The 12,742-nt window shown below is 38.2% G+C and overlaps 1 protein-coding gene across 4 annotated transcripts in view; it reads right to left on the bottom strand.

Annotated features, from left to right (window-relative positions):
• Positions 1-12,742, bottom strand: part of LOC123516504 (E3 ubiquitin-protein ligase HERC2-like) — a 456,561-nt gene that overhangs the window by 332,324 nt on the left and 111,495 nt on the right. For all 4 annotated transcript variants that reach the window (XM_045275907.1, XM_045275905.1, XM_045275904.1 and 1 more), the window contains one exon: positions 56-212. In XM_045275907.1, coding sequence (XP_045131842.1) covers positions 56-212 — 157 coding nt within the window. The remainder of the gene's footprint in view (positions 1-55; positions 213-12,742) is intronic.

The following is a 12,742-nucleotide window of genomic DNA, read 5'->3' on the forward strand; positions in this document are numbered from 1 at the left end:
AGACACAGATTTGCCTGCTTCTGACACAAAAGAAGAAATCATACTGTTTTCCCACCTGTAAGCCCTTTGATTTGCTTGGGATACCTGACATGCTCTTCACTGTTATGGCCAAGGCGGTGGTTGTCTCCTTTACCCCAGGTAAATAAAGCACCGGACTTACTTAAAGCCAGAGAGAATTGTGCTCCACAAAACACACGGCAAATCTCTTGGCCCTGAAAATAAGTTTTGCTATTAGAGTTATTGAATGCTATATTACCACCAAATTGTATGTAGCTACACACACACCCACACACACACACACCCACACACACACACACACACACACACACACACAAACAGTGAAAGATCAAACAGTGAAACACACACACACACACACACAGACACACACACAAGGAAGATTTGGTTGAGAAGAGATCTCGGTGAAAAGGAAAGAGAAATGTTAAATGAGTTGAGAAAGGAGGCTTTGAAAAAAAATGAAGAGAGGACAGAAGAAGAGAAGAAAGAGTTTTTCTGGAGAATCTTGGATATGAGACTGAGGAAGTGGTTCATAACCCAGAAAAGTACAGCAAGAAAGGACTAAAGAAACTTACATATGAGCGAAATGTAATGTATTCCAACATAAATGGAGTGATATCGGGGATTTTAGAACTCAACGATTACTTGAGGGACAAGAACCCAGATATTGTGGGTCTTACTGAAACAAAACTGAGAGAGGGAGAAGACCTGATGAAGGTTGGAGAAGGGAAATATAACGTTTGGAAAAGAAATAGAGTAGGTAAGATGGGAGGAGGAGTGATGTTGCTGGTTAAAAAAGATATAAAGGTGGATCAAGTGAAAAAGGTATGGGAAAGGCAGAAGTGCTAAAGATCAGAGCAGAAACTAATGAAGGAAAAAAGAGGCACTACATAGTGGTGTACGTACCACCTAAGACAAATGCATGGTCAGTACAGGAATATGAAGAAATGATAAGTGATACAGGAACATGTCTGGAAGAAATGTTGGGTGGCTGTGAACGAACTATAATGATGGGAGATTTTAATTGTAAAGAGGTGTGTTGGGAGGACTGGTCAATGGAAGGATCAGAGACAACATGGGGAAATACACTATTGACACTGGCAATGGAAAATGTGTTAACTCAGTGGGTCAAAGAAGATACTAGGTTTGGAGGAGAGGGAGCATCGTCAAGACTGGACTTGGTCTTTAGTACAGAGCCAATGGTCATTGAGGAGATGAGGGTGGAGTGCCCTTTAGCAAAGAGTGATCATGCAGTTTTGGAGTTCAAGGTGATAGACGAAGAGAAATCTAGAAGAAATGAAGAATATAAAGTGGGAAGATGGAATTATGCCAAGACAGATTTTGGAAACCTAAAGAAATTCTTTCAAGAGACAAATTGGATGAAATTCAAGAGTGCTAAGGAGCAAATGAAAAGTGGAAGGAATTTATAAAAATATACAAAGAAGGTGAGAAAAATTTGTACCAATAAGACAACATAGAGAAGTTGGAAAGCAGGACTGGTTTAACGATAGATGTGAAAAGGCTAGAACAAGAAAAGAGGATGCATGGAAGAGGTGGAGAAGGAAAAGACGGATTAAGCAGTGGGAAAGTTACAAAAGAGCAAGAAATGAATATGTGTTGATTAGAAGAGAAGAAAGAAAGAAACAAGAAAAGGATATAATTGATAAATGTAAAGACCAACCAAGGCTTTTTACAGACATGTGAACAACAACATCAAAAATAGAGAAAGTATTGAAAGTTTAGAAGTAAATGGAGTATACAGTGAAGATCCCAGGAAATGGCAGAGGCTATGAATGGATGCTTTCGGAAGGTATTCACAAAGGAGACTGCTTTTGACAAACCACTGGTAATGGAACAGAAAGGGATTATGAAGGAGTTTCAAGTAACTGTGGAGGAGATCAAGAACATGATGGGGAGTTTAGAAGTGAGAAAAGCTGTGGGACCTGATGGGGTATCAGGATGGATTTTAAGAGAATGCAGGAGCAATTGGCAGAAAAAGTTTGTGAAGTAATTGATGCCTCATTAAGGGAAGGTGTAGTGCCCCAAGACTGGAAAAGAGCTAACATTGTCCCAATCTATAAATCAGGTAACAAGAGAGACCCATTGAACTATAGACCAGTGTCACTTACAAGTGTGGTAGCTAAGATGTGTGAGAGGGTGGTGAAGACTAGATGGACAGACTTCTTGGAGAAAATGACATACTTTGTGAGTGTCAATTTGGTTTTAGGAAAGGGCGTTCATGCACGACAAACCTGATATGTTACTATTCGAGGGTGATAGATGTAATACAGGAAAGAGATGGTTGGGCTGATGGAATATATCTGGATTTAAAAAAGGCCTTTGATAAGGTACCACACCAGAGACTGATCTGGAAACTTGAAATGGTAGGAGGAGTGCATGGCAGTTTACTAAAATGGATGGAAGACTTTTGGTAGGAAGAGAAATGAGAACAATAATTAAGGACAGACCATCAGAATGGGGATTGGTGGAGAGTGGAGTTCCACAGGGATCAGTGTTGGCACCAGTAATGTTCGCAGTCTACATAAATGACATGGTGGATGGGGTGTCCAGTTATGTGAGCCTATTTGCAGACGATGCAAAATTGTTAAGAAAAGTGAGATGTGACAAAGATTGCGAACTACTCCAGGAAGACTTGGACAGAATATGGAAATGGAGCTGTACATGGCAAATGGAGTTCAACACGACAAAATGCAAGAAAATAGAGTTTGGCAAGAGTGAAAGAAGAATCAGGAGTATGTACAAGATAGGAAATGAAGACATAAAACCAGTCATGAAGAAAAAGACCTTGGGGTGACAATTACCAATGACCTATCGCCAGAGAGACATATAAACAAAATAATTGGAGAAGTATTGAACTTATTGAGGAACATAAGAGTGGCGTCAGATATCTAGATGAAGAAATGATGAAGAAAATAATTACTGCAATGATAAGACCGAGGCTTGAATATGCAACAATACAGTGGGCTCGAACTTAAAGAAACACATAAGGAAACTAGAGAAAGTACAGAGGGCTGCAACGAAAATGGTGCCTGACTTAAGAGATTTGACTTATGAAGACAGACTGAAAAGAATGCAACTTCCAACCCTGGAAAACAGAAGAGAAAGGGGAGACCTGATAGCAATATACAGAGTGATGATTGGCATGGAAAAATGGATAGGGAAGATCTGTGTATGTGGAATGGAAGAATGTCGAGAGGGCATGGGAAAAAACTAAAATGGCCACTTATAGGAGAGATGTGAAAAATATAGCTTCCTCATAGAAGGGTGGAAGCATGGAATAGTTTAGACGTGGAAGTGGTCAACGCAAGGAATATTCATGATTTTAAGAAAAAGCTGGACATTAATAGATATGGAGACGGGACAACACGAGCATAGCTCTTTTCCCGTATGTTACAATTAGGTAAATACAATTAGGTAAATACACACACACACACACACACACACAAACAGTGAAAGATCAAACAGTGAAACACACACACACACACACACATGGGCCCTGTAATACACAAATAGGTAAATACACACAAACACACACAGCCGTGCCACCGCTGAGTGCGGGAGTCCAGAAGACAGCTCATCTTCAACTGAGGACGAGGGAAAAGGAGCAATTACCTATAGTGTTAACAGGGCCCAGGTATCTCTATAGGTGTAATTAGTGTCCTGTCGGTGTTCTGCTCTGAAAAAGTACAGAAAATAGTCCATTTTCAAATGAAAATGGAAAATAGTCCCTAACCGGAGAGTGTCAACAATGTTTTTGTTTTGGGTGAAACAGCGGGCGGTGACATGACGTCGACACCTAGAAGCAGGAGGGATTTTGAGGGATTTGTGACCACTCCAAGTGGATTAAACAAATTGGACATGGATTCAAGAATTCAAGCCTTAGAGAGTAAGTTTGTCAATATTAGATCTATAGAAGAGAAGTTAGATAGAATTATAGTGGAGAATGATACCTTCAAAAAAGAAATCTACATGCTAATGAAAGAGAACAAGGAATTACTGAAAGAAAAAGTGGAAATGGAAAAAGAAAATCAGCATCTAAGGAAACAATGTGACGAAATGAAGGCTAAACTACTTGAAATGGAAAAGAAAATATCCGAAGGTGACTTAGGGAAGGAGGAGTGCCTCAACCTAATTGATGCTAGAATGAAGGAAGTGAAACAAGAAAACGAAGAAGTACAGAAGTCCTTCAGAGATAATGAAAAAGCAAGAAGAAGAAAATAAAGTGATTACACAGAGTGAAATGGTTAAGGTTTTGAAGGAAAATGAGTATGTGGTGAGAGATATTGCTAAAGAGAAAAAATGCATGATCATAACAGGTTTAAGAGAGGAAACTAACAGGAATTGGCAAGATAGGAGGGATAAGGAAAATGACAGGATAAAGTTTATACTGAATAAGATCTCCGAGGAGGACGAATACCTATATGCTGAAATAGAGGAAAGTGTGAGATTAGGAGCTTATGAAGAAGGCAAGAATAGACCATTAAAATTGAAATTAAAGTCTCAGGTGGCAGCCGAGGCCTTACTGAGGAGGGCCTGGAAACTTAAAGACTACAAGGAAACCAAAACAATTTACATAAGAAGAAATATGACACAGGAGGAAAGAATGAAAATGAGAGAGCTTGTAACTGAAGTGAGAGAAAAGAATGAGGAAAGAACCGAGGAGGAAAAGACCAAGTTTTTTTGGAGGATGAGAAATGGGAGGCTGAAGAAGTGGTGGATAAAACAGACAGAATAGACAGTACACAGACTGAAACATGGAAGAAAGAGATTAGGAATGGAATTCAAGTGACATACACGAATATAAATGGATTTCTGTCTAAAAGGCTAGAATGTATGGATTACCTAAGAAACCGTGAACAAGACATAATGTGTGTGGTGGAAACAAAGTTAAGGCCCGAAATAAAGCTAGATTGGTATGATGTAAAACACTACAAAGTATGGAGAAATGATAGAAAGAATAAAGGAGGTGGTGATTTATGGTTCTTACTAAAAAACATCTGATAGTGAAGGAGGTGAACTTTAGTAAGGGAAATGAGGAAGTGATAAGTATGCTTATAACAGATGGTAAGAGGGACATTAATATTATAACAGTATAAATACCACCCAGAACCAGTGCTTGGAATTATGAACAGTATCAAGAGGTGATGAGAAATACTCTAGACAGAATAAAACAGGAACTCACCAGAAAGGATAGTGATGATAGTCGGGGACTTTAACTGTAAGGAAATAGTGTGGGAAGACTACGAAGTGGTGAATGGTGGTGAGTGGGCAGAGGAATTGTTAAACGTAGCAACAAATAACTTGATGACACAGTGGGTGAGATCACCAACAAGGTGCAGGGGACAGGATGTTGCAGCGAGATTGGATTTGGTATTCACCAGGGGCATCTCCCTAAAAGAGGAAATTGAACATGAATGTCCCTTGGGGAAAAGCGACCATGATGTCCTAAGATTTGAGCTGGATACGGAATTAAGCATGGAAAAGAGTGTGGAGTACAAGGAGGAAAAATTTAATTATGTCAGGGCAAATTACAACCATTTAAGAGAGTTCTTTAGTGAAATTGACTGGTCTGTGGTGTACCAGGAAGTGGATATGCAATTGAAATATGATAAATTTATGGATTTATATAACTGTGCTGTGAAGAAGTTTGTGCCATATCACAGAATGAGGACTTTAAATAATAAGCAGTGGTTTAATGGAAATTGTGAAGAAGCAAAAAAGAACAAAGAAAAGGCATGGAAGAAACTTAAGAAAAACAGTGAAGTATTATCAAGAGAAGTCTACAAAACAGCAAGGAATACATATGTTGAAGTAAGGAGAACAGCACAAAAGGAATATGAACAGAGAGTGGTGAAAAACTGTGATAGTGACCCTAAAATGTTTTACAAATTCATAAATGGAAAATTAAATAAAAGGGAGGCAATAGAAAAAGTAAAAGTTGGGGAAGAAGTATATGAGGATGCTAGAGATATAGCTGAAATATTGAACGACAACTTTTGCAAAGTGTTTACAAAGGAGGAGCATTTTACAGGAGAAAGGCCTACAGAAATAAAGCAAATGCACGACATCATGGTTACTAAAAAAGATATAAGGAAAATTATAAGTAACTTGGATATTAATAAATCAATGGGGCCTGATGGCATATCTGGGAGGTTGCTGAAAGAATGTAAAGATCAACTATTGTTGAACCCCATATTTGATATCGTGGAAACCTTCATACGAACAGGAATAGTCCCGAAAGAGTGGAAAAGAGCTGACATTGTGCCTATATATAAGAATGAAAGTAGAATGGAACCGTTAAATTACAGACCAGTATCGTTGACTAGTATATTGTACAAGGTATGTGAAGAAGTAATTAAAGCAAAGTGGAGTGAGTATCTAGAAAGTGAAAACATTCTGAGTGAAAGACAGTTTGGTTTCAGAAAAGGAAGATCATGTGTATCCAATTTATTATGTTTGTATTCAAGAGTGACTGACATACTACAACATAGAGAGGGATGGGTGGATGCTATCTACCTGGACTTGAGAAAGGACTTTGATAAAGTGCCACACAATAGACTGATGTGGAAACTAAAGAAGATTGGAGGAATAAGTGATAAACTAGCAAAATGGATGGAAAATTACTTAGTGGGAAGAGAAATACGAACAGTGGTGAAAGGAAAGAAGTCAGAGTGGAAAAAGGTAACCAGTGGAGTTCCACAAGGATCAGTGCTTGGTCCCATCATGTTTCATTTATGTTAATGATATGCCAGTAGGAATAGACAGTTACATGAATATGTTCGTGGACAATACTAAAATTATGAGGAGAGTAAAGAATGTGGAAGATTGTAACAAGTTACAGGAAGATCTTGATAAAATATATGAGTGGAGTAAAGAGTGGCAGATGGAATTTAATATAAACAAGAGCCATGTTATGAAAATGGGATGAAGTAGATACAGACCAAACAAGGATTATAGGCTGGGAGATGAGAAAATTGAAGAGACCAATGAGGAGAAAGACTTAGGAGTAACCGTGCAAAACACTCTGTCACCGGAGAAACACATAAACAAGATATTTGGGAAAACATATAATATGCTCCAAAATATTGGTCTTGCATTCCACTACCTAGATGAAGGAATGATGAAGATACTATGCACTTTAATAAGGCCCCAGTTAGAATATGCAGCTTGCATCTGGTCACCACACATGAAGAAAAATGTGAAGAAGGTGGAAAGGGTACAGAGGCTGGCAACAAGGATGGTACCAGGATTCAAGGAGTTAGACTATGAGGAAAGACTGTGGGAGCTGTGGCTGACCACATTAGAAGAAAGAAGAACAAGGGGTGACATGATAACTATGTATAAATTGGTGAACAATATTGACATTTTAGACAGAGAATTGATAAAGGTGACCACAAGTAATCATCTCTGAGGACATGGAAAAAAACTAATAAAAGACATCTGTTTAAATGACGTGAAAAAGTACAGTTTCCCGCATCGTAGTATTGATAAGTGGAATAAACTGAGCAGTGATGTCGTTGACGCGGTGTGTGTCAATCAGATGAAAGAGAGATATGACAGTAGTAGACAAGGAGACAGGACACAGAGAGCTTAGCTCGGGCCCTGTAATACACAAATAGGTAAATACACACACACACACACACACACACACACACACACACACACACACACACACACACACACACACACACACACACACAGAAAATGAAGAACTGAAAAAGGATGTAGCTAACTACAAGAAACAGATGAAAGAAGGACTCAGTAAAGCCAAGAAAGAAAAAGAGAAGCTGAAAGATCTAGTAAACAAAGAAGAGGAAAGAGTACAAGATGTGATTAAAAAAGAAGTACAAGCATGGAGAGTCCAAGATAAGAAAGATATGGAGGTGATTCAAGAACAACTGAAAGAAAGAGATGAAAATATGACAAACAAAATGATAGGAGTCCAAGAAAAAAGAAAATCTAGTTAGGGAAATTGCAGAAAAAAAGTGTAATCGTATATGGACTAAAAGAAAAAAATGTAAAATATAGACCAAGAAGAGAAAAAAAAGAAATGAAATCAGTCAAAGACCTACTAAAAAGTCTAAACGACAAAGATAGGCAAAACATAAAAGAGGAAGTAGAAGAAATACACAGAATGGGACCATATCAAGAAGGAACAACGAGACCAATTAATATATTACTAAAATCACAAGCAGCAACAGAAGAAATATTATATAGAACAACTAAACTTAGAGAAACAGAAGGTTGCAAAGATATATAATATATATATATATATATATATATATATATATATATATATATATATATATATATATATATATATATATATATATATATATATATATATATATATATATATATATATATATATATAAAAGAAATGAGGAAGAAAGGAAGGGATACAACGAACTGGCAGCAGTAATAAGGGAAAAAAATAATGAAAGGTCAAAAGAGGAAAAAAAGGCATTTTTTTGGAGAATTCTAGGAGACAGGATAAGGAAATGGTATATAAAGGAGAAGGAAGAGGAAAAAGTGGAACAAGTTTAACTAAAAGTGATAAAGGCAAGAGATTAAAAATGATGTATATGAACATAGACAGGGTTTTATCAAGTAAATTAGAATTAAGAGATTACATAAAGAAAGAAGAACCGGATATTGTATGCCTGGCTGAAACAAAACTAAATGAGGCAATCAAAATAGACTTGGACAATAGGTATAATGTATGGAGGAGAGACAGAGGGGATAAAGGAGGAGGACGAGTCATGATACTGTTAAAGAAGGAGATGGTGATAAACCAAGTGGAATGTGGGGAAGGAAAAGCAGAAGTACTGTATATTAAGATGCATATTAATAAAAAAGAGTTAACAATCATTGTAACATATGTGCCACCAAAAACAAATTCATGGACCAATCAAGAATATAAAGACGTGATAGATGACACAATAAGGAGTCTAACAAGAATCATTAAAGAAAGGAGAAAAGTGATATTAGTAAGAGATTTCAACTATAAAGAAGTGGACTGGTAAAATTATGAAAGTGGTATGGGGGAAGAAGCCTGGGGAGAAAGATTCCTGAACCAAATGATAGATAATATGATGGACCAAAGAGTAAAGGAAAGTGAAATTTACTATTTAACAGTTCTGCCAATGTGTGTGTGTGTGTGTGTGTGTGTGTGTGTGTGTGTGTGTGTGTGTGTGTGTGTGTGTGTGTGTGTGTGTGTGTGATTCACCTCGGTTGTCTCCTGGTCACCCAGCCAGTCTTCCCCATTACGGAGCGAGTTCAGAGCTCATAGACCGATCTTCGGGTAGACTGAGACCACATCACACACAACACACACCGGGAAAGCGAGGCCACAACCCCTCGAGTTACATCCTGTACCTATTTACTGCTAGGTGAACAGGGGCCACACATTAAGAGGCTTGCCCATTTGCCTCGCCGCTTTCTGGGACTTGAACGCGGGCCTCTTGATTGTGAGTTGAGCGTGCAAACCACTACACTACGTAGTGTGTGTGTGTGTGTGTGTGTGTGTGTGTGTGTGTGTGTGTGTGTGTGTGTGTGTGTGTGTGTGTGTGTGTGTGTGTGAGATTCACCTCGGTCGCCTGTTGGTCACCCAGCCAGTCTTCCCCATTACGGAGCGAGTTCAGAGCTCATAGACCGATCTTCGGGTAGGACTGAGACTACATCACACACAACACACACAGGGAAAGCGAGGCCACAACCCCTCGAGTTACATCCTGTACCTATTTACTGCTAGGTGAACAGGGGCCACAAATTAAGAGGCTTGCCCATTTGCCTCGCCACTTTCCGGGACTTGAACGCAGGCCTCTCGATTGTGAGCTGAGCATGCAAACCACTACGCTACGTAGTGTGTGTGTGTGTATTTACCTAGTTGTATTTACCTAGTTGTAGTTTTACAGGGCCTGGGCTTTATGCTCGTGTGGCCCCGTCTCCATATCTACACTTAACTTATCCAATCTTACTGTGTGTGTGTGTGTGTGTGTGTGTGTGTGTGTGTGTGTGTGTGTGTGTGTGTGTGTGTGTGTGTGTGTGTGTGTGTGTGTGTGTGTGTGTATTTACCTAGTTGTATTTACCTAGTTGTAGTTTTACAGGGCCTGGGCTTTATGCTCGTGTGGTCCCGTCTCCATATCTACACTTATCCAATTTTTCTTTAAAACTATGTACACTCTTTGCTGATACCACTTCCTCACTCAAACTGTTCCAAGTCTCAACACATCTTTGCGGAAACTAAATTTTTAACATCTCTCAGACATCGTCCCTTCCTTAGTTTCTTACTATGCGATCTTGTGCTTCTAAAGTCATATTCTTCTCTCAGGATCAGTTTCTCATTATCCACTTCATCCATTCCGTTAATCAATTTATAAACTTGTATCAGATCCTCTCTCTCTCTCTGCTCCAAGGTTGGTAGATCCATTGCCTTTAGTCTCTCCTCATATGCCATCCCTTTAAATTCTGGAACCATTCTTGTAGCCATTTTTGTAGTCTCTAATTTTCTTATGTGTTTCTTTTTATGGGAGTCCACACAACTCCTGCATATTCCAATCTAGGTCTTATTTTAGTACTTATCAATTTCTTCATCATTTCCTTGTCCATATAGTGAAATGCTACTCCAATATTCCTTAGCAAATTATACGTCTCTCTGAAAATTCTATCAATATGGCTAACCGGTTGATTATTTTCTTCCATTGTCACTCCCAAGTCCTTTTCCTTTTTACTTTTTCTAGTTCTACTCCATCTCCCATCTTACAGATTCCCACTGGTCGTCTTTCACTTTTTCCCATTTTCATGACATGGCTTTTGTCCACATTGAATTCCATCTCCCATTTTTTGCTCCATTTCCAGATCTTGTTTAAGTCTTCCTGTAGTATTTCACAATCCTCTTTTTGTTTAATGACTCTGCACAGTTTCGCATCGTCCGCAAACAGATTTATGTAGCTGTTCACTCCCTCTGGCATGTCATCTATATATACGAGAAAAAGTATTGGTGCCAATACTGACCCCTGTGGCACTCCGCTGTCTACTGTTCTCCACTTGGACTTCATATCTTTAACTATCGTCCTTATTTCTCTTCCCATTAAATAATTCTTCATCCATCTCAATGTGCTTCCTTTTAAGCCACCCTTTTCCTCTAACTTCCATAGTAATCTTTCATGTGGCACTTTATCAAAAGCCTTTTTTAGATCTAAATAAATACAGTCAACCCATCCCTCTCTCTCTTGTACTTGTAGAGTAGAAACTCAATAAATTTGTCACACATGACCGACCTTTTCTAAAACCAAATTGGCTATTTGATAATATTTTGTTGTCTTCAAGAAACTCGATCCATTGCTTCTTTATTACTTTTTCACACATCTTGCATATTACACTAGTTAGTGATACCGGCCTGTAATTTAAAGGTTCTTCCTTCCTTCCGCTCTTATATATGGGAACCACCTCAGCTCTTTTCCACTCCACTGGCACTATTCCATTTTCTATTGAGCATTTTATGATGTTGTATATTGGACTTGCTAGTTCTTCCCTACATTCTTTCAGTATTCTGCCTGAGACTTCATCCGGTCCCATTGCCTTTTCCTCATCCAATTCCGTCATCAACTTTTTATTTCAAGCTTGGTTACTTTAATCTCTTTCATATAGACAGTCTCTCTATTACCCTGTGGTCTTTCAAATTTGGATTCCTTAGTAAAGACCTCATGAAATTTACTATTTAACAGTTCTGCCATACTTTTGGGTCTTCCACCATTCCGTTTTCTCCTTTTAACCTTTCTATTGTTTCTTTTTGTCTTATTTTTCCATTTATGAATCTGTAGAACAATTTTGGTTGTTCCTTACATTTTCGACAATGTCCTTTTCATAGTTCTTTTCTTCTTCCTTTCTCACCTTAGCATATTCATTTCTTGCTGTTTTGAAGTTTTCCTTATTTTCTGGATTTCTGTTTCTTCTCCACCTTTTCCATGCTCCATCTCGTTTCTCCTTTGCCCTAGCACATCTTGCATTAAACCAATCTTTCTTTCCTTCTTCTTTAGGTCTATATTTCGGAACATACTCCCTGACCCCAGTTTTGTATATTTCCAAAAATAAGTTATATTTCTCTTGAACCGTTAATGAGTTTTCCATCTCCTCCCAGTTTACGTTTTTAAAATAGTTCTTGAGATTCTCAATATCAGCCTTTCTGTAATTTAATCGGTCTCCTTTGTATGATTCATCTTTATCTTCCTTTCCTTCTTCTATATCCATCTCTAATATTACATGGTCACTTTTTCCCAATGGGCACTTGTATCTTATATCATCGTTAATTGGTATATCCCTTGTAAAAACTAGGTCTAATCTTGCCGGCTCATCGTTTCCTCTGAATCTTGTGTTTTCCTTTACTCTTTGGACCATCAAATTATCTATCATTAGGTTCAGGAATCTATCTCCCAGGCATCTTCCCCCATACCACTTTCATAATTTTCCCAGTCTACCTCCTTACAGTTGAAATCTCCTATCAATATCACTTTTCTCCTTTCCTTAATGATTCTTGTAAGACTCCTTATTGTGTCATCTATCATGTCTCTATATTCTTGGTTAGTCCATGAGTTTGTTTTGGTGGCACATATGTTCCAATGATTGTTAACTCCTTTTTGTTAATATGCATCTTAACATACAGTATTTCTGATTTTCCTTCCCCAAACTCCACTTGATTTACCAC

This window comes from Portunus trituberculatus, chromosome 41 (assembly GCF_017591435.1).
Source record: "Portunus trituberculatus isolate SZX2019 chromosome 41, ASM1759143v1, whole genome shotgun sequence".
Lineage (NCBI taxonomy): Eukaryota > Metazoa > Arthropoda > Malacostraca > Decapoda > Portunidae > Portunus > Portunus trituberculatus.